Source organism: Athene cunicularia (assembly GCF_003259725.1).
Source record: "Athene cunicularia isolate RWA chromosome Z unlocalized genomic scaffold, athCun1 chrZ_part1, whole genome shotgun sequence".
In the NCBI taxonomy this organism is placed as follows: Eukaryota; Metazoa; Chordata; class Aves; order Strigiformes; family Strigidae; genus Athene; species Athene cunicularia.
This window is the reverse complement of record NW_020799142.1, coordinates 11,689,154-11,712,588: the sequence shown is the minus strand read 5'-3', so window position 1 is coordinate 11,712,588 and position 23,435 is coordinate 11,689,154. Positions and strand designations below refer to the sequence as shown.

General features: G+C 40.5%; 1 protein-coding gene across 1 annotated transcript in view; it reads right to left on the bottom strand.

The window, feature by feature from the left end:
- CMYA5 (cardiomyopathy associated 5) overlaps window positions 1-23,435 on the bottom strand; it is a 49,159-nt gene that overhangs the window by 5,544 nt on the left and 20,180 nt on the right. Inside the window, exons 4-10 of the mRNA XM_026865980.1 lie at window positions 21,212-21,307; window positions 20,298-20,531; window positions 18,541-18,563; window positions 16,578-16,699; window positions 11,896-12,045; window positions 10,713-10,859; window positions 7,144-7,288 (exon numbers count right to left, since the gene is read on the bottom strand). Coding sequence (XP_026721781.1) covers window positions 7,144-7,288; window positions 10,713-10,859; window positions 11,896-12,045; window positions 16,578-16,699; window positions 18,541-18,563; window positions 20,298-20,531; window positions 21,212-21,307 — 917 coding nt within the window. The remainder of the gene's footprint in view (window positions 1-7,143; window positions 7,289-10,712; window positions 10,860-11,895; window positions 12,046-16,577; window positions 16,700-18,540; window positions 18,564-20,297; window positions 20,532-21,211; window positions 21,308-23,435) is intronic.

The following is a 23,435-nucleotide window of genomic DNA, read 5'->3' as shown; positions in this document are numbered from 1 at the left end:
AAGCGTGTGCCCATCCAAGGCAGGAGCAGCCAGTTTCGCCAGGAGAATGCTGTGGGAAATGGTGTCAAAGGCCTTGCTAAAGTCAAAGTAGACAACATCCACAGCCTTTCCCTCATCCAATAAGCAGGTTGCCCTGTCATAGAAGGAGATCAGGTTTGTCAAGCAGGACCTGACTTTCATAAACCCACTGACTGGGCCTGAGCATCTGGTTGTACCCCATGTGCTATGTGATGGTACTCAGGATGAGCTGCTACATCAGCTTCCTGGGCACCGAACTCAAGCTGACAGGCAGAATCAAACTCTGATCTGCCTCCTGTGAGAAGTCTGCTTTACAAAATGAACAAGCTTCTGAAGAAAAGAACACCTTTTAGTTAGTTCAGTTGCATGACAGTGAATACACTTGTGTTTGCACTGTCTGAGCACATGTTCCAGATCCAAAAGAATGGATACCCTTACCTGAGATGCACAGAAACTATGCACTTCTTATTACTCACAAATTGTTCATCAACAAAGTATTGGTACTGTCTCTGGCATGGTGCTGTGCACTCTAACAGACTGGTTTTGCAAGAGGCAGCAGCAGGGGAACTGCCTTTGCACAGGGCTGCACAGGGCCCTGCTTTGACTAAATCTCCCCTCTGTGGTGCCTGAAAAGCTCCAGCCCTCACATCTTCAGCTTCTGATGTCTTGACACACTTCTGGAAAGTGAGAGTCAGCACCCACTGAATCTGCTTCACAGGCACTTTGAAGTGCCAGTGAAAGTAGTTTAGATGGCTAGAAAGATGTCAATTTTATTTTCTGTATTGTCAGGAGTATGAAAGTTTGGCTTAACAAATTCTCATACATGGGATCCTGATTTTCTTCATTTTTGACTTCTATGATAACAGCAAAGCCAGACAGTATATATCCACTACATTGTATGCCTGCAGATAAGTACTGTTTATCTGTATAAAGTAGAAAATTTCCTTCCAGAAATGCTTATAGGAATCTGCAAGGCAAGTATCTGAATTCACAAACAAGAGACATATGCCTTTGGAAAGTGTGCAAGGCACTTTCCCTTCTACCTCAGGTTTGAGAGTGAAGCCCAGGGTGGTCTCCCTCCTGCAAGATATGTCTCTATGGGAAGCTAGATTAAACAAATCACTTCTTTCAGCATTATTACTGTGACTCCAGAGGAGGTAAGGCAGGCAAGCCGGCAGTCAGGTCAGATCGTTATTCATTTGTATTGACTGTTTTTCCACATATGTCCCACCAGAGAGCAGTAGAATCTGAAGAATAATCAGTGTTCATCCATCAGGACTTTTCACATGCCTGCCTCTGCTGCATTTATCACATAAAGGTAAAATCCCACAGCCCTATATACACCAAATTCCTGCTAACACCACATAGAGCGGTGGATGGCATCCTGGGGAGAGACTGGTGCATCTGTTTTTTTATTACTCTGTAACAGGTATTTTGAACTGACAGCTGTCATTAGAAGTGATTGAAAGCACTGAGAAAAAGCACTGGGTGTTCCTGTGATCCATTTTTTCAGTTTGAAAAAATTTCAAAGAGTTTGGGGTTCTTGTGTGATCATGCCACCGTTGGGGAATGTCTCACATTAATCCTGGAACTAATGCAGTAAACAGAAGTGAGCTGCCCAAACATGGTAGCAATGGCATGGTTTGCTTCACGGCCATGAGTAACCAAAGCCTCAAGCACAAGAGCACTTCAGCAAGGCACTGGGAGTTTGGCAGGCTGGTTGGTTCTTACTGAAAGGTTCAGGGGAGAGGTGCAAGCTGATGAGTTGCGTGATGAGAACCTGAGATCTTTAGACTTGAAAGAGGGAAAGGGTCATCTGAGTACAGGGGACAAGAAAAAAGGGAAAGATGAGTCAAAATAAAATACAAGGTGGGAACTGGGCAAGGAGGCAAATAAGAAAGTAACAGAAAGGAAAACTGGGATGGAAGCAGAGGCAGAGGAAAAGAAGTGGGCACCTAAGCTCTGACGAAATTTGTGCTTCCTAAACAAGTCTCATCCAACCCCTTCCTTAAAAGCACCATCCTGACATCTTTGATGTGAATCTGAAGCACAGATCACCAGAAACTTTTGAGCAAATAGTTACAAGTGACATGAAGGGAGGATATGGCAAGATATTTGTTGGAAGCTGTTTGTGGCAACATGTAGATCAATGTATCTTAAGCATAGTGATGCCTTCTACACGGCTCCTTCTACTACTGTCTTCTGGAAAATGCCATGTAAGTCAGTAGCCTTCCAATGAAATTAGGGGATCTTTTTCAGTAAGTGCAATTTAACCAATTAATAAAACACAAAATTATTTCTAAATCCAAGTACACAGATACATTCTGGTGCAATGAGTAGACCTGGAGCATTTGTATTCTGGGGTCTGGAATCCAATTGGGTTCTAGCCAATTGCAGAATAGGGTGAGCCATCAAAGTTCAGACTTGGGTCTCTTTCAGACTTGAAATTCTCCAAATTAGAATTTGGTTACATGCTTAAATCTGAAAGCAATAGTATGCCTCTTTTCAGTTGTTAATAGTGAGACACAAAATTCTGGACTTTAAGAGGATCTGGTCAGTAAAACAGTGATCAGATTTTTACATAGCATTTTCTGCTTGATAATCTATTTTAGCTAGCTTTAAGCTTCCTAAGAATAAGAATAATCAATTTTAGCTACGATTAAGGCTTAAAAACCAGCTGCCAATTAATGAAACAGAATATGCCAACAAGAAGGAATTTCATTTGCAACACTGAGCCAGGTCCAAGCTCACAAGAGGCTGTGTGCAAAGAAGAAATAGTCGCTATTTGCTCTCCTTCTGTCTGGAGTGAAGGGGGAAAGTGAATACTGAGGGCTCCCCAGCAGTCACTGCAGTTTGTTGTACTTCAGGTTGACCATGCAATCAGTGATAAAAAAGCAAGGATGAGGAGAAGGTCTGATTACTCTTTGGCTTACAGCATACAGGTCATGCACAGGAGAAGGGAAGGGAAAATGCATCCCAACTGTTTTGAGGGAAGCCAGTTTAATTTCTGAGTTCCTGTAACAATCATTGTAGCTAGAACTTCCTTAAGCTCACCCTAAGTATTGAACTGTATAATTTTGGTCATGAAAGAAAGAGAAATCCACCTACAACTTTTCTAATGTCAGCTGTTTTCTACTTTAAATACACGTGCTCACTTTATAGATGATTGGAAATGTAATAACGTTATTATCAAAGTATGAGGCATCCTGTCCTTTATGTTATCTATATTTGCACTGTCTCACAATGTCTTGGTATCATGATACAAAATTCAGTGCATAGAAATTCAAGAAACATTTGAAGTTAAATATTTTAAGTATCGCCTCTTAATCCCTTTCTTCATAAGAAGAATGTTAAGTCTCAAAATCCAGTCTCCAAATTCCAGGTACATGCTATTCAAAGCAGTACGGAAAGGATTTACATCCTTCCATGTTTCTTCACCTTTAAATTGCCAAGGAATATTATAGTAGCAGTTGTCTGTTAAATTTGTGATTCCCCTGGTTTTAGGGAAATCTGATGTTGTGTTTTGATGCATGTTTCTCTCATCAACATCCTCATTTATTTCAAGGAGACAACGTCTAGAAGGTATTTTTTAATATTGCATGAACCCAGCAAATGATATGCCTTGCAGTGATTCACAACGCCCTCTGTGCTGTAACTGTCATTTCCACCCCCAAGATCTCACTGAAACAGCACCTCCAGACCTGTGCTGGTACCACCGATGTGGAGTTAGAGCTGAAAGTATGCAAGCTTCTCAAGATACATGTAGAAGCACACAGAAGGTGTGCACCATGAGCAGAAAAAAGCTAAAATAAAGAACAAATAGCTCTGAGTTTGCTCCCAGCTGTGCTGCATGCTTCCTTTCCTCCTTTCTGTTTGAGCTCTGGCTGTTTTGGGGTTAGACCACCAAAGCACCACCTACAATGGTCCTCACTTACCTCTGAGATGGCAAGTCCAGCACAGCTAGAGAGGAGGAAGGACAGTCATGCAGGCAATACAACAGGAGGGCCGCTTGCTCTCCTTTTTCTGGCATTAGACCTGCTCTATAAGTAGATGGAAAATTTCAGTTGCTAGCAGTGATGGTCTCACATTGGTGGAAAGGATGACAGTCACTTCCACTTTTACGAATGTACCACATACTGTACTAATTTCTGCCTCCCTGAGTCTTACAGATTTCTCATGATATGATACATGGTTTCCATCTGAACAGCCCACACACCTAATCCCTGGACTACATTTCTCACAGTTTTCAATCTTCCACCCACAGCTCCATTGACTTCTCAACACAAAAAGACTGAACAGCAAGAAAATAGCAGAGCTCTGGAAACTCAAAGAAACATTTCAAAGCTGCATAAAGGTTCTGGAAAAAGAATCAACCTGGGAAGGAGCTTTAAAACCACAGCATCAGGCTGGGGAGTCATTGTTGCAGAAGATTTAAGATGGTTTTATATGAAACCACATCCCACAGGTGGCAAGCTGGCAAGAAGAGAGAATCCAGATTCTTTTTACAATATTTAGAAGGAAAATTTTAATGAGGATTTTGTTCCAGGTGTACTTCAAATGCTCTCCCTGGGGAGCTGGGATTGCTCCAGGACTGCTCCAAGGACTTCTCTGGAGATATTAAAAAGCCACCTGGGCAACTGGCATGAGGTGGTCCTGCTGGAGCAGGGGTGCTGGACCAGGTGATCTCCAAAGGTTCCTTCCAACTTCAACCATCATGTGAAATTCTGTGACACTCTGAAAGCTACAGAGGGATGGCCCAGACCAGGAGCAACATCCATGCTCATTTCTAGCTGTTCAGTGAGGGTATTTCTCCCTGCCTGCTCCCTTGGTGGTGTCCTTTGCCTTGGGTGAACTCCCAGAATGACATCTGTGAAAGCAGCCTTGTGGGATGGGACCATGCCTCTTTCTCCTGGACTTCCCTTGGATGTTTTTCCCCAACCTCTGCTTTCATGCTGTGCCCCCAAGCAGCAGCTGTATTAACTGCCCAGGGTTATGTTTGAACTCCCACCCAGACACTGGGAAATCACTCAGCTACAGGCCTGCTGCAAGCATGAGAGGCACAGGATGTCTGTTAAAGGGCTCCACGTTTGGCCTATCCCCAAGATGAGTGGTGCTCAGAAAATCTGCAGAGGACAAACTCCAAGCTTTTGAGGAAAGCAACCAGAAGAAACTACAGCATTTCTAGGCCCAAATGCTAGGTTTGCATAAAGACACAGTTTTATTCCACCTGATATAGGTGCTTGACATAGGAACTCTAAGCTCCCTACAGGTACTTCCAGAAGGCAGCTTCTCACAATAACAGCTACAAAAGAAATTGATTTCTAATCCTAACTTGCATCTTGGGGTGCAAACCCATCTACCAAAGGGCTCTGCTTTCCTTGGATTTATGCAAAAAATGAAATAGAAATCTTAAAAAAAAATTCTTCATCACTGAAATATATTGTGCCATTATGGAAGCTTTCCAGGTTAAATCTCAGGGGCTTGCTATTGGAAAAAGAAAGAGAAGCATTGCTTTGAGGGAAAATAAGTGGTAAAAGATGGTGTTTGACACTGTAAAAAGAGGTCAGAATCCTTCTACAAATACAGAAATTTAAACTACAGCGATTCTGAGAAAATTCATGGTTTTGTCCTGTTGGAATTTTTCACACTTGTCACAGTGAAAGGTCAGCTTTTACCCACAGGGAGGCCAAAAAGTCAAATGTGACTCAGTATAATTATAAACGTTAGTTTTCTCTCCCACGAGAAAGGGAATGGGTCAGTTCTTGCAGCTCTTTGCCACAGCTACCACCACACAAGCAAACTACTTGCTGTTATTGACACCTCGCTCACGGATTGCAGAAACAGGCATACTTTCTTGTTCGGTTTTACGAAAAAGAGGCAATTCCAGTTAACAGCAAAGAAACTCGAGGGCAAACACACAGCACAGGTTTTGGGAGTAGCAACATCATCCCTGACTAACAGCAACTTTGGCAGGTTGACAGGGACCTGATGGCCTCATGAAATATGTGTGGAACAGCGCAGGTCATGGCTGTCCTCTGAGAGGCAGGAGAACTGGGCAAGACCTCTCCCTGATTGCATTAATGCAGCATGTTGTTACTGCATGAAGAAAAGGTCTCCCAATGCTGCCAAAGATTTTTATTTCAATTTTTAGCCTACTTTTGTAAGGAGGAAGGCATGTCATACTTGTCTACTAGAAACCTGTGAACACTTTAGTCCACTTAACTAATATTGACTGCAGGGGGCGGAGCTCTTCCCTCTCTGCCACATCTCCATAAAGTCCGTGTGAACTAGCCCACCCGGGCAAAGACCCTAATCAGGCTCCCCAGGAGGTGAAAAAGATAAACTCAGCTGCGTTGAAGATCTTCCACAGGTTCCTGTATGGCAAGCCACCCCACCATCTCCCAAAGTTTCTCAGACTTCTGCTTGAATATTGTTCTCATTGTTTTTGAAAAACAAACAAAAAAATGTCCAAGCTCCAAGGACATACAGAGCACCACATAATTTTCTCTGCATTTCGACACAGTGCATTGTTTCACGGCTCAGTAGTGCCTATGTCTCTCCTTGCCCTCTCCTCTACAAAACACAGAATTAGGGTAGGGGAAACCAGAGAGGGTCTGGCATAAGCAGACACCACCCTCAATTCCAAAGCTTCTCTTTGTGTTGTTTTTTGATGCCTGTGGCATGCCTGCACAGCTGGGCAGTGCTGAGCTCAGCTGTGCTTTGGGAGGCATCTGCCCACACATTCAGACAGCGCAGATGGGTCACCAGTATTACTGCGACACCCGTGTCACCCCCACTATGCCTCAAGCTGACTCCTATCTCGTACACCATAAACTGGGTCAGGCTTCTCCATCCCACTCTTTCCCATGGAGCCCAGTTTCCCTCCCCTGCCCCAAATGAAAGGGGTTGCCTGGTTAAGCAGAATAAAAAGGATGTACTTTTATGCCTCAGCCTAATCTCATAGATTGGTTTCTATCCTGTAGATTCCTCAGCACGCAGAAGCAGATTTCTTCCTTGCATGGTTGAAAGCAGAATAACCTCCTGCATAATGACCCGCGGTCTGGAGGATGCTCATTAGCAGCTGCCCTAATCCAATCGAGCAGTGCTTGCAACTGTGGCACTGACCTGAGACCCTCTCCTTCTGGCGAGTGCTGTCGGCAGTACTCCAGGGTGAAGGACTCTGCTGACACTGAGCCGGTGCGCCAGCGAACAGTGGCTGTGTCCCAACAGACTGTGCAGTCCTCGGCCTTGATGGTGGGTACAGCAGGTGCTGGGGACACAGGGACACGTTAGCCATATGAGGACGACACCAGAGGCTGGAGGGGAATGCTTGCGAGGGAAAGGAAAAGTCATTCCCCCTAAAACCCACAGGATAGATAGTTTTCACCCATTCAGCAGTGATCTTTTGCTTCTTTGTGTTTCACTGGCAGAGGGCTACCTTATGGGGAAAAAAATCCACACTGGGAAAGTCACTGTGAATATTTATGCATTTCTGCACATCCTTAGAACACCCGTTACAAGATTTTTACACCCTTCCTCAAGCACATTTTCCTAATTTCTGCCAATCTTCAAGGAACAGAGCATGAAGGCAGTACTGTCTACAGCTCTCCCTGCATCACCTCAATCCTGTCCTCAGAAGTCCCTGCATGAACTGCGTTGGAAACAAATGTGCTGCTGCAAAACTTACAGAGATGCTGACTTTCTGATTAATTATGTCCTGGTTATTTTTGCAATGCTAGAATTTGGACCTGTAATTTCTCTTATTTAGAGCCTCAGTTCAAGAACTAGAGGCCCAACTGCAAGGCAGAAAATGGAATGTAAAATAGGGCACTGAATGCAAGTAATCAAAAGCTATTGTGTGAAATTGCATATCCACATTGTAGGCTGAAAATGGGTTAGTTGTATTCACTTGCACTTTTCCTTTTCAGGGAACAGCAACATAAATGAACTTTACAACCTCTTGTTGAAACTCATATAAACAGTCTTAATACGAATGCTCAAGAGAAAGGTTATTAATTACAAAAAGGTCATAGAAAGTTATTTTGCTTTTAAAGAGATCAGGTTCCAAACAGGAGGCTTAAGGCAAAAGTACAAATTAGACAATTTTGTGACAAGATAATCTTATGGAACTACAACTACAGCATTCCAGATGCATTCCATTTTGTAAGAAAAATAATTTGTTATCAGTAGAAAAGGAAAAACACCCAGAAGCACATTTTGATGTCCTGGTTTAGTGAAAATCAGGAGGTTAGAAGTTTAGGTTAAGATGTACTTGATGTTTTACTATAGGAACATTTAATCTAGGAATTCAGCAGAACAATGAATCTGTGGGATTACCACAAGATTCTCTTGTGGTAATCTATCTGTGTAGCTTCCTTAGCAATAATCCCTTAATTCTCTTCTCACATATTTGATTATTGTCTGGTTTAAGAATGAAAAATTAATAGCTAAATCCCCTAATATCTGCATTCAGCAACTGACACACATACCCACATTTACATATGTGTAAACAATATGTCACAAGACATCAAGCCTTTTTTAACTGTCTGTCTAAAGAGTAGATGAAGTGAGCATAGCAGAAAAAGTTGTTACTCTGCTTCTGATATTTTTTAACAAATTAACTGCAGTTAGAATATAGATCTGATTTCCTTGCCATATTCCAGCACTCATATAAGTCATCTTATAAGAGGCAAAGAGCTAAAAAGGGTAAGCTCTTACTCTGTCCCTGAGATACACAGTAAGAATCACATAGGTTTTGAACAACAGAAGAAGGTGCATTCACTCTTATGTCCTTAGTATTGCAAAGAGCCTTCATCCAGAGAACAATCTGAGACAGACAGAGAGGAGTTGGGGTAGAGGAATATTTGCTGCCTTCAGCATCAGTCCCTCACAGAAAATATGCCTGGAAACAGCATGTTCCCCAGGGAAAGGGGAGGACATGCTGTGAGCTTGGGAGGTGGAGGAGCTGGAGGGATGCTGCAGCAGCATCTGCCTGCATTCCCCAAAACTCCCCCGGACCACTGCCACCTCCATCAGTGCAATCCCAACAGAGAAACCTTGTAAGGAATCCCAACACCTGGAAGAGGCACATCTTTGATCCACTATTAATGTGTATGTTCCCATAACCGCATATACCAACGAATTATTTTCTTGTATGTGCCAGCTTTTAATCTAAATTACTAAAAATAAACTCTGAATTATTGCTTCTGAGTTTATTGGGCTACTCAAAAAAATCAAAGTAACTCTATATCAAGGTAGCCAGACTCACACTGAAGAACTGGTTTTCATTACTGGTACTCATCTTTCTGTCTTTGGTGTTAAGGAGATGCAGAGGTTTTGCATCGGTTGGTGCTCAGCAGTGCCCCCCCTAAGTCCTTCTGGGGCTCAATGCACTCCAGAGGGAGCTCACCTCAGCTTCAGGGAGGGTGTTTAATGAGCTCTTATTTGATCTAGTTGATTTTTTCTTAAAGAAACGGGCCAAAGGAAGGCATCAAAGACTCAAGGAATTAACTTACTGAGAAGGCTTCAGTTTTGGGAAAAAGAATGGTGAGCCTGATGTGAAAAGGCAAAGACAGTTCTTAAAAATGACAGCTTCAGAGGGGTGAGAACCCCTTTCAAAATTTTTATTTATTATCTTTTAGACTTATTACCTAGTAATAATTCATTATTTTATCATTTCACAGAACTCTGCACCATGTTCACAATTACATTGTTGAGGCCATAAAATTTGAATTTCTACTTTGAATTCTCTGGAAAATAATCTTTGCTAAAAATATGAATAGCAAATTGAATATCAGGGAGAATTATTAACAAATTTGAAGTCTAGCGGATTAAACAAAAAGGCTTGAAGCTGCGGTTGCTGCCAAGTAATTTCAACAATACACTCAGTGCTGTACAAAGTAATTTCACTACAAAATTGTTAAATACCCTTATCTGTATTTTGTGACTGCAAGAACAAAATGATTGTTTTTATCCTGTAGTGCTGAAAAAATTGTCTGGCAAGAAGGCCTCAAACACATGATGCTTTACCTTGCTTGTAAATCAAGAAGCAATAGTTTTGTCAATACAAATAGTTAAAGAAATTAACACTCAGAAATATTAATCAGTCAAGTGAAGCTCATAAACAATACTAATCTAATTTCTCATTTTAATTTATACAACTTAAACAGCAGCAGAGCCTCTCAGTTACACCTGAGATTTGTGTCCCACTGAGCTAGGTGCAGCATGCAACCTTGGTAAAGCCTGCCTTTCTTTGAAAAGTTAATAATTTAAATCAATGCAACATAGGTGTATTTGGGATGATGGCAGAGAGGCAAAAAATGCAGCAGTTGTCTCCATTTTCTACAGTAAAGCAGCAGCAGCAGAAAGCAGCCAGGTGACGTTCCCAGAGCTTCCCTGGAACACTGCAGTACAATCAGAAGAGAAATTCTTAAGGTGCTGCCCCAGTGTTATGAGGCCTGAGACTGGAAACGGCTTCAAATCTAAGTGCCTTCAGTTTCTTCACAGGAGCAATTATGCTGCTATCTCTTAGCAAAAAGGGAAATGACCATGAGTTGCCTCCTATTTGCCAGGTGGGCTAAATGAAGCAGTTTCTTCTGTTTCAGTAACACTTTGGACTAAAATTGGTCTAAGGACCTGAAGCTTATAGTAGTCAAATGCCAAAATAATAATCAAAGGCCGAAATATGTACATACCCGTTTTAAAAATGGCTTTTTCACTGGGTAAGCTACAGCCTGTGCCATTCACAGCCATGACCCATACACTGTAGCAGCGATCTGGCTCCAGGTCCTCCAAAATGCAGTGGCTCTCCTTCACCGTAACTCTGTACTCTTCCACCAAAGCTAGGAGGAACACACACACACACGGGACATCATACTCAAGTGTTGCACTGGTAGGGCCTACTTTTGCACCTCTCAGTTAACACCTAAAAACCAGTCAATTAAAAAAAAAAAAAATCCAGAAAGTGTTACTAGCCAAGATCTCCATATTTTACTCCAACTCAGTTTTGACAGAAAGTTTCCGATGTGCCCTTGAGTTGAGCACACTCAAATCCCATCAATGGCAAGGGGACATTATGGCCCTCAGTCCTACTGAGAACTAAACTGAAAGTTTGGGACATAGAAACAGCAGTTATCAACCCTGATTTATAACATAACAATTTATCATAATGGACATTATAGCCCTTAGCTATAAATTAGCTATTATTATAAGCCCTTAGCATCCTTGAGCATCCACAAACGTAGACACACTCATGCACATACAAACATGCACACATGGATTTGTGCAGAGTCCAGTCACTTAGAGTGACTTTACGATCAGCCTGAGCTTTTTAATGAATGAGCATTTCAGTCCCCTTTTCTCAATTTCACATTTAACATTTGAAATATTTTAATGTCATTCTGAAAAAAATCTTTGTCTACATGTGGAAATACTGATTATCTTTTCCCTTTTTTTTTTTTTTTTTTAATTAGGACACAATTCCAAAGTACATGTAGGTCCCTAATAGCCTAATAATGAAGCCTGTACCTTTGGGAGCTCTATCTGCAGTCTCCATGAGTACCCATGGGGCAGCATGGACACATCCTCTCTTGAAGGTCAGGCCATTTCATAAAAGGGCACCTCAGGCAAACAACTGCTCTGCACTTTACAAACCATGGTATTTATCTTGCATTTTGGGGGACTAAGGGGAGGAGAAGGAATGGCATCTACCTCATGCTGTCTTCCACCAATAACCATTCTTACTCATACACATGATGTCTTCACAGCCCCTCTTCTCTCTGCATCCTGGGCCTTCCCCTGCAGCTTGGCCTCCCCTCTGTTGAACCCAGACCAAAGCAGAAAGGACTCCTGCTGTCATGAAGGCAAGACCTTACACACCTACTGCATCTTTGCTAGCTTGTGGGTCCTCCATACAGTAGACCTGGAAGCAGTCTATGGCATCCCCATCATTCACAGCCCAGTAGACAGCAATGGAGGTGCTGGTGGCTGAGTCTGGTTCCTGAGGTATGACAGTCGGTGTCTGTGGGACTGAAAGGAAAGTCTCCTGTTGTTATTCACACTCCTGTATTTTCAGCCAAAGTACCTATAAGTTCAGGATGCAACCTGGTTTCTTACTTTCAGGTTGCTTATTTCCACAGAACAAGTACAGCAAGTGAAATACGGAATACTGGTGTAGTTTTAGAGCAGTAAGTCCTTCTAAACTAGGAATAGAAAATAGTAATTGCTTGATGTTGGAATCTGTCCATTTCCCTCACAATCTGGTCCTAGTACTGGGACAACCTGAACCCAGAGCAACACATGTGCCTACGCCCATGCTCTTGGGATACTTCCCCATGGGGCAGGAACATCATGCAGGTGAGTCATGGCACAGCTGTTTCTGAGTTTCTGGCAGGCTCCCAGGGCTAAGGCAACACTGGACATGCAGATCTGTCATACAGCTCCAGCAATCTCTCTCCTTTCCCCAAGAGACCTGCTACCTTCAGTCACAGGGAGAGGTCTCCAGATCTGTGCTCCACTTTGAGGCACATGTGCTGATGAAAACCCAAGAGACCCCTGATAACTTCAGCACACCTCCTTAGAAAGGACAGAAAATACTGGAGCCTGAAGTAGGCTCCTTTGTGTGACAACACAGGCACCAGAGGAGAGGACACACTATGAAGAGGATGCCCACAAAAGCCGAGACTGAAAGCACTTGTTTGTAGCAAAGAGCATGGGATAGCTCACTGATGGGGAGAACTAGCTTTCAGAAGAAGAAAGCCTTCTCCAAAGACAGATGTATCTAGCTGATCCCAAAAAGGTGGGCAGAGGAAAGGACCTGTCACAGCAGGAAGGGATTCATGCAGTGTGTCAGATCCACTGACAATGACAGAAGCAGGGACATGCTTTAGGCAAAGGAAGGCTCTAACAACACTGGGGAGCAGGAGGCTCCCCAGAGCCTTGGGTCGACCTCCAGCTGCACAACTAGGTCCTGCCTGGCATGGTCATTTCTTCACAGACCCAGTGGACAGAGAATCCTTGGTGCGCAGGTGAATCTGAGCTCTGCCAAAGCGCATGAACCTCATGGGACAACCAGAAGCACCCCTCACACAAAATGTTTTAAAGACCTCCAAGGGTCCCAAAATTTCATATAAACTTTGTCTTCTGATTGGCACAGATTCATCCCTCATGAGACATTGTTCCATCCTATGATTAAGGCTTAAAAGAAAAGGAGGGGAAAGAAGAAGCAAAAAGCCCCAAAAGATGTTAATTGTTAAAGTGATTAGAGGGAATGAAAATACATGTTTTTATTTCTTCACCCAGTAAATTTCCATATTGCATGAATTCTCTTAGAATCTCAGCAGAAAGCTTTCACTTTTTTTCAGTTATCTTCACAGTAATGATGATGATCCCCTGTGGCATGAACAAGGCAAATGCAGATGTGGGCTGTTTCCTCATGATTTGTACAGACAGCTACCAGTACAGTAGGGTTACATCTGCTTCCCATTGAAAAAAACCCACATCCTTCTCACTGCTAAATACAATTGCATTTTGTCTTTTGATTGTATATGGAGCTGGTCAATTTAAAAATTGATTGTCTTTAGGAAAATACTTCCTCTCAGTGGACCTGGTGGGGAAACCAGCTTTTTTTTCCCTCTGATGTTGCCTAGAAACTGTTATTTATGATCACAGAAACCCCACAACTGCAAGATTTATTATTATGCCAAATCTGAACAGAAGCTAGCTTAAAGAATTAAACTTCTGGAAAAAAAAAAGTTATAGATCAAAATTCAGTTTAGCAACATTGAGAAACATTTGATTTCTAACTTCCTTTTGCACAATCTGAAACAAACTTTTGAAAGGAAGTAATTTCAAAGAAAAAATTGAACTATTTTTTTCAAAACCACAACATTCATGTGTTATCAAAGCACTGGTCCCTTTAAAAAAGAATTTAAAAAATAAATGAGATATTTGCACCATAGGTTTGACTAAATCATGTTTTTTAACAGAAAAGTGTGACTTTTTCTCATCAGTTCAGTTTTCATGGATGTGCTGTGAAGAAAATTTTTCCTTCATAATACTTAATCTCTACAGCCCTCAGGAGAAAAAATAATAATCCCATTTGTTTTATAGGTATTTATCCCTTTCCAATGTAATGAAAAATAACATTTCCTTGGCTTTGTGGACTTGAAGGAGAGCAGTTACATTCTTCTGTGACTCTAATGGAAGATTGTTACAATCAGCAAAGGTCCTCACCTTCTGGTATAAAAGTGCAGGACTCATGGCAGGCTTTGGAAAGAATATTTTTTAAAAATTTTTAAGTTATTCCACTCTTTTTGTGACAGACCCTAGGTTCCAATCTGTTCAATGGCATGCTGCAAGTGCTTTTTATGCTTATGGATTTGTTAATGGGTGTGGCTTACATGAAAGGAGGAACAATTTGAGGGAAAAGGGTTTTTCATTAGTGGATATGAAAAATTTGGAAATGGAGGGAGTTTTGAAGGAAAGATGTTTCTGAAGTTGTGAGAATGAAGTTCTGTGAAACTGTTTAGGCGAGATGCTGGGGGATGTGGTGTAGGGGAGAACTTTGTAGAGTCGGGCTGATGGTTGGACTCAATGATCCCAAGGGTCTTTTCCAACCTGAATGATTCTGTGATTCTATGTTCAGTAAAATACTATACTTTCTGAAGAAAAAAATACATGAATAGGAAAAACATGCCAAATTCACATGGATTTCATCAAATGGCTTCAGTTTAAAAAAATCTGAGAGTGTCTGACATTTGCCTCCAGTATGTGATAACTGATGTACTCAAGGCATTCAATTCCAAATAAAGTTTCAGGTAGGCATTTACACCTATTTTTCTTCAGGAAGGGTGTAATCTTGAAGGAAAAAAAAAAAAAAAGTTTTGTCTACTGCTCACCAAAGTAAAAATCACAATAGCAACTGAAATACTTGGTAGTGGAAGTGAAGAATGAAAACAAGATATTTTAGAAAGAGAAGGAGAAGAAGGTATAAAGGATGAGGAGCTTTGAAGGTTGCTTGCTAGTGAACAGTCATTCATTTCCAGTTTGTCAAAGCAAACTGATCTGGAGCCATTTGGTGTTCAGCAAACACAGTAGCTAATGCAAATCAAATCAAAAAGCGGATTTCAGAAGTTTAGGGAAAAATGTGTTGGAGTGACTTGTGGGAAAAGGAAATACCACATGTCAAAATGGGTCTGTCCTCCTGGATGACCTTGCCATTAGGTAGCAGCCCAGAAGGAAAGAATGGCTGCACTCATGGGCCTGCAAGGGTAAGTTTAGGAGCTAAACCAAGACACATAGCACACCTGCACCACTAAGTTAACTCTGACTGAGAGTGGGTTACAAAAATATCTTTTTATTTGACTTTCTAGAAAACCAACACAGAGATAACACTACATGAACAAGTGCCTGTCCAACTTCACCCGAGAAGCTTTGAATGCCACAGGCAAATTCATACAAATCTGACAAGGATGTTAAGTCTCAGAGATATTCAGTTCCTCTAGGTCTAATAAAAGTAGTGGTGTGGAAGAGAGAGACAGTCTCCCCATAATGACATTGCTGAGTGTGCTGAGTTCTTATTAGACACCAGAAAGTCTGTGCAAGACAGCATTTCTCCAATGTCCCATTAGGGACCTGAAAATCCAGCCAGGAAACAAAGCACCTTAGGGAAATTAATGCTCTGGCTCCAGGGTTTAGGGACCAAACATGTGAGAAAGAGGCTTTGCTTGAAAAGCCAGAGAGAGAGACTATGATGGTGGTGGTACGTGGGATGGTGAATGGGAGGTCACAAAGCATGACAATGAGATAGATGCAAGATCCCTAAACAATCCTCTTGAGAAAGAAACACTGGAGTAAGACCACATAATCAGGAAAATGAATCCACAGATTGGTGCTGACAAACTCTTTACTGACAGCTGTCCAGATCCAGATAATTTCTATAGGTGTAATGTACAGGCAGAGCAGAAATCCCATGCAGACAGACTTTTTACAGGAGATGAACTATCAGACAGAGATGTATAAACCCCTTTATCATGTGCAATTTTCATTGCTGCCCTCTGAAGCAGAGGCTGTTTCCAGCAACAGTTAACTACTTTCCTTTCATGTCCCGTGTGGGTTTCAGGTGCCTCCATTCAATTGGCACAAGCCCAGGGACCTCATCTATCAGTCAGGAGCGGCTCTCCTCCCCACACCAGCGATGCTGAGGCTGCCCTCCTTAGAGAAAGAGAGCTCAGGAGACCCTGTGATTACCTCTTCTGCAAGGGAACAGTAACTTCTTTAGCCCTGGGACATTTACAGACCTTCCGTTAGTCTGAGGCACAGATACCTGAAACGATGCAAGAATCCCCCACTTTAGTACCTTTCCCTCTGTTGCTCATCTCAGTGTCCTACTATAAGCCAAATGCCTGTGCACAATTAGACTTCATTTTACACTCAACTCTGATTACTAATTACATGGTTTGCAAATTTATACTTCTCAGATTCTGTTTTTAGCTTCCTAAAATTTCCAAAGCATTGCCAAAATGTTAGCTTTTGTAAAGAAAATATTCAGAGATTCTTACCAGCCACATGTTTTAAGGAGTGCTGGTTACTTTGTCCTGGACTGTCCGCATAGCGCTCAAATAGTGAAAAAGCACTGGGCAGCTTTTCTAAAGAGAGGGTAGTATCCATTGCAGAAAGTAACCTATTTGTGGAAGAAAACACTTAGTTGTCTGTATAAATCCCTTGTAGCATCACACAGTTTTCCAAAGGCCATAAGCAAAGACCATGCAATGTACATTTCTCAACGTATTTCCCATAAACTTGAGGAAAACATGCAAGAAGAAGCTGTTTCCCTATTTAGAACATTTAGACTTACTGAGATTTTGGATCAGGAGCATGGTGAGAGTGCATATGGTCTGCATACACTTAACCATGAGAACGTGAGAATTTAAAGTTCACAGCAAGACTCCCAAAAGCACAAGGGTTTGGACTTACTAACACAGTGTCCTTAAAGGTTACAAACCTTAGAGCTAAACTATAGCAGCTGACTTCAGAGACGTAATGTAAAGCAGCTGCTTGTGGTAAGCAAAACAACCACGAGAAGGAAGATAGATTCCACTTAATTAGCCCATATTTGCTGAGTTTATTACAGGAAAAAAACCCAACATATTTTTAACTCTGATGCAGAAGCAGCTTCAAGGAAATTAAAGATTTTTTTTTCCAAGGCAACTGAATTTTACCTTTCTCCCCTTCTTTTTTTCTCAGTCATTGAAGTAGTTTATGCATAATCTTAACAAAGCACAACAAATATATAATATACTTTCTTTAGAAAAACATATTGTTATACAGACTTGTTCTTAACCTTTTTTAGTAAGTCAGGTATTATCAAATAAAGTAATAATAAAACCCATGCACAAAACTTTAAGTTTAGTGTGTAAGTAAACAAGTAAAGAGCAAGTATGCAGAAAGCCTTGAAAAACTATTTTGTTCCATTATACCTGCTCTATTCTTATGCAATAAACTACATGCAGATATGTGGCCAAACTCTCACAGTTTGACAAGTGAGTCCAAATTTACAGTCCTAATTCTGCAGATTAATAGGAACCATGAGGGGGTGTTTGGCACACTCTCTTCAGACCACTCTCCTGGGGTTGTAATTTGACCGCAAACTGGAACCCTCATATCATTGTTATACCCCAGTCTATGTCAACATGTATATTGCTGTGATGGCTGAAGCAGCACTGACAAGGGTATGTTTGATATACACACAGCTCAATGCCCAGGCCCTCTGGACAGTCAGCAGTGGTGGTGTGGGCAAAGCAGGTTTGGGGCTTGCACAGGAGGATCCTGCAGCCAGCCTGTCAGAATATTTCTAGTTCACACTGAAAAATTTATTGGGCAAATATGAGCTTGGTCTCATCAGAATTACTCTCTTGAGGAAATTTCACATGGCAGATAACTGTTTGCAATTGTATGTATTTACTGGTATATACAGTTGGGCCAGGATGCAGCTGTGATGAGGCGCCAGCCCTCTGATACACCCTGAATCAGGCAGTGCCAATGAAGAGGCATGGGAAAACATCAGTCTATAGTCTCCTGGTAAGCTTTTGGAAGCTGCTTAATCTCATTTTTTTCCAGAATGCATTCAGAAATATAGTCCAACAACCCCATCCATGCGAGTGACACTTTATATTATAACCTTTCTGAGACCAGGTAATTCAGAACCAGACGAGTGGAAAAAAAAGGACATATCTGTGATGTCTAAGAGATGGAAGCATGGTCAAAATGCTTTTTAGTTTATGTGTATATAATAATAACTGCAAGAAACATCTGTCTAAAAATGTCTGTGTAGAGACATTTCAAAACCAGTCCATTACAGCAACAAGTATAAAACCTCTTCTCTTAATTTCATTATTTGAAAAGTTTATAAAAGTAGCTATGAATATTAGCAGTGTGTTTTCAAAACTTGCAAATACTAAATGAAGCATCCAGCATGCTAGGCCTAGTACTCACTACAGTGCACTTAACACATACTTCATATACCTTTTATTCAATTCTTTAGATGACTAGAGGAGGAAAAAAAAGAAATGTATTAACAGATTTCAAATCCCTGAAAATATTGAAGAGCCACTCATCTAACAGTCTTGCTACTCTCCAGAGATATAAAAGACACATGGCTTGATTGACTTGATGTTATCTGGGATGCTGCTTATTCACAACAGCAGAGAATTTGGTTCCTTAAGAATATACCACTTCAAAGTTCTGTCTCAGCAGGCTATTAGAGTCTAAATCTGGTTTTAAGATCCCAAGGGGTCAGTATTAAATGTCCAGGTTTAAAGACCAGAGCACAGTCAAATACTTTCTTAAACCAAGGCTTTTACAGAAAGAAATCACCTGCACATTAAGGACACTTAAATCCAAATTCTGACTGAAATGTCTTTCATAACTCCTTATTACTAGAAGCTGGGTGAGATTTGTATTCATGGAGTGGGAGTTTCTCCCATGCTCCATGAATCTTCAGCTAACGATTCCTGGCTCTTGTACAGAGAATTTCCTGACCTATCACTAACAGAAATGAGGCATGGAATCTAATAATTTTCACACCCCATGAAAGAATTTCAGATTACCAAGTTATATTTTTGCCAAAGCACTGATCCAGTACCTCACAAAGTTCAGGAAACTTTTCATCCATCCCAAAATGCCACCACATTTACTTGGTTATAGGATACTAAGACAATGTGTAGCTTGGACCATGAGAGAAAGCCAAATATTGCTTCACCATTTCTTTAATGGCTGGTATATGGGCTGTGGGCTTGTATTTGGAAAGCTGTTTTATTTTGCATAAATGATCAGTCTTTAGACAGTAATTTGAACTTGTCATTTCTTACATCCCAGGATAGTTTCTCTGCAGCTTCCAGACTACGTGCTACTTCAGTAACAGGAGAAGATTATTGTCCCAGAAAACCCATCCCCTTCAAGACTGCTGACACACTTCTATAGAGTAGAAAGTGCCATGGCTCACTTCCAGACAAGTCTTGCAGCACAGGAACAGTCTTGGAGGACCCAGGCATTAATTATTAAGCTGCAAGACTCTCTGAAACTAGTTTATGACTGATGAGTGTGTGAGCTAGGTAACTCCAGTCATGCAGATTGACAGGGGATGGTTTTTTACCTCCAGGAAGGACATTACAAACGTGCACACCACATGCACATTCCTAAACCTAGCCCATTGTCCTGGTTTAACCCCGGCCAGCAACTAAGCACCACACAACCACTCACTGTTTTTCAGCAGCAAAGATTTATCATAGCCTCAATAATTGGAGTGCGTAACAACTGTCTGTGTCAGCTCATTGAAAAAAAAAAACCCAAACCGAAAACCCCACAATACAACAAGTCTGCTTTGGATAGTTTTCAATTACACTTTCTTGTTTCACTTTCATTTTTCATAAAGTAAAGTACCTTTCACTCTAACATTTCTTACTCCTTAGTGGATAATTAATTCTAGATAAATTATCTAACTGTCTCTTAGCCTTCTCTTCACAAAACAAAACAGAACCATTTTTAATGGCATAAATCATGTTTTCATACTGTGCGTCATCTTTTCAATTCTCTCTGAGCATTCACATGACGAAAGCAAGGGATCTAGCAGTTCCAGAGTGGAAGAGCTGATCTTGCAGGATTTAACTATCTTAAAAAAACCCAAAAGGAAAGTAAATAACCCATTCTCAGACTAGGTATAGTATAAGTGCTTTCATAACTAGTATCACAAAAGCTACAGTACGAATGCCATTTTCACTTACATTTAGGAAAACAAACCCATCGAGTTCTTCCATTTCTTTTACTGTTGTTTCCAAAGTTTCCTTCGCTGAATCAACAGTTTGCTGGAAGTTAACCATCTGGTCATACAGGTACTCCATTTTCATGTTTTTCACTTCCTCAAAGTTCTCCGATTTCTCATCATATTGTGCTACCACTTTTGTAAGCATCTCTTCATTCTGCTTTTCCAATAACTCTGCATTTTTCTTACAGTTTTCCTGTAGAATATAAACAGATATAAATTGATTTGCAGAATAAAATTACAACATTTAATGAATACACAGGAATTCTTAATTACCCATACATGAGACATCCACCAGACTCCTTCTGACATTCTGACAAGAGAACTTTATTTCTCTAAGCAAGATCATCTGGGAGAAATAACACTAGAGAAATACATTAAAAACAATGGCAGTATTTCTTTTTTACTGTTTAAAATTAAACTTCTATATTTAAGCACTGAGACAGGAAGTCTGACAACAAAACAGGTAGAAATCCATACCTTCAACTGAAATTAATACAGCCCTTAAGGCTTAAGAGCTTGGGCATTAAGAACTTAAGACAATGGTCAACTCATTTATACGCTTCACACAGGTTTCTAAATAAGGACACAAACAGTGTGAGCTTTTTATAAGCATTAAAAAAAAAATACGGGAACTTTTTTCCTCCAGTGCTTGACAGTAACACATATTGGCAATAATGTGCAAAAAAAAAAAAAAAAAAAGCAGCATTTGTCTTCCCCCTAAAGTTAACACCTTCCAGTGGGGGAAGTAAATTTGAGGACTGGAGAAACAGCCCATTTTAGTGGAAGCAGTGACACTACAAAACAAGGCAAGCATATCTTAGAAGTAATTTTGTAGAAAGAAAGAAAACAAGTGTGATAAAACACTGGACTTACCTCAACAGAGTTAAACAGTGATTCAATATCACTCACAAACTCTTCAATCTTCATTGACTTTTCTTCCAGTGCTATTAGCAATTCACTTAACTGATCCTGAAATTTAAAATATTTCAGTAACAAGCATCTTCTTCTATAAAGTTTTTACATGCAACTTATATTAGGTGAATTATTTTTTTTGTTTTGCCATGATCCACCATTGGAACAATTGCTAAATTAAGTTCAAGTATCATCCTGGTTACAAAGACAACTGCAGAAATAGCAACTGGAACAGCCACAAAACTGTTTTCGAACCAGAAAAAGTGAGATCAGTTCAACAAGGTGCTGAGTGTCTCTACAAGTTGTTGAACGTTATGAATTCCAGTGCAGCTTTGCTAAAGACAGAGGGTACTCAAAACCTCATGAGGGTTCTCAAGAGATCACAGAAACAAACCCATAAAAAGCAATATAAAGCAGTTAATTATGAGGCTAATATATTATGTAGTGTCATGATTTTTTAAAATAGAATTTTAAAGATATTTCCTATAAACAAGAATTCATCAAAACCACTGATTGAACTAGTTGTAGAAACAAAAGCAGTCCAAGGGACAACAGGCATCAGAGATGACTCAGAACTTTTTATTAGTCCTTCCTGACCTTTTGTGAAAGCAAGCTGGACATCTGCTCTGGTGCAATCTTAGTTCTAATTAGCTAGCATAAATCTAAAAGGAAGGTTAACTTCTTTTGGTAACAGCTTCCTATTATGGTAAACTTTTACAGCTAGATCTGTTGAAATCTAGCATATGACTTTCCATTAATTATAAATGTCACATTGGACTGTACCATTGAAAGCTCACTTTATAAATATTTAGGGTAAATCATCAAGATTTGGAGGCAAATTTCTGTTTCTCAAGATAACGTATAAAATCTGATGGATGTCTTCCATTGCTCACTTCATTTACTGTGAAGCTGTGTTTCTGTAGTTAAAGTTCAGGCAATAAGCATTCTGCTGTCTTAATGTTTTCTCAGTGATTATACAGAAGTAACAAGAAACATACAAATGCCATCTCAGGGTAACCTGAGCCCTGAGTGCTACAAATCATGTGACGCCAAGATTTAATACTGGCTTCATGACCATGTTCCACAGCCAGGGAGTGATATCACAGGATCTTTATTTGCTGTTTAACTTGGCTTGCTGCAATGCAGGTACATGCAAGGATGTCTGGGATCTGTGACTTTATTACTGGCTAATTGTCACTTCTAAGCCAAGCAGGAATGGCCCTATATAAAAAGCAACTCTGCTGTCATATATCTGCACATCATGGAAAGAGTTTGTAAATAGATATCGGAAATTACCACATTGACTCCTCCGACTTTTAATTTATCTCTTTTGCATATGAGTTAACACAAAGATTACATAAATACGATCAAAACAAGGCCTTCTGGAATTTCAGTGAAATTACACAAAATCTGAATTACCATCAACCAAATATGTGCCAGGAAAGAGACCTCCCCTTTCAGATACTGGGGTGAGACTAAATAGCTGGTAACCCAGAAAAGAACATCTGTATACTTGTACATGAACAAATCTGGTATGGGAAAAGTGAGACATCACAAGCAGAACTACAATTTAATGAAGAACAGCTTCCACAGAAATGAAAGTATTTTCACTAGTATCAACAGGACTAGGCTACTGAAATGGAGGGCATTTTTATCTATCTTTTACAGTGGCACAGCTTAGAGATAGTGGGAAGTAGGACTTGCTAAACTCTTCCCAGTGCTAGAGCTAAAACACTGTTGGCACAGATAAACATGAACTGAACAGAAAATGAGGATGGTTTCAGAAAAACAGTGTAGTGTAAACTGTGTAACTCGTCTAACATCTCTGAGCAACCAACACATGTAACTGGTACAGGGAACACTCTATGATGATACTGGTCTCCACGTATGGAGGATTCTGTACCTTGTCAAGTGAAATGAGCTGCTGTTACTAAAATTTTATTTTATAGAAACAACACTCTTCCCATTTCTCACTCTACACAAACAAACCAGAATAAACTCACACACATGAGAAGGCTAAAAGATGGAAAATCTGGTAACAGGTACATATAAACAAGGTCATTCAAACTTCTGAATAAATAAAATACCATCTTAGAAAGCCTAGGACTCTAGAGAGTATCTTAATAAGATAGTCTCCCTTCAAGATCTCTAACAGGTGTTTAGGAATAGTTTTTATTTTATAGAT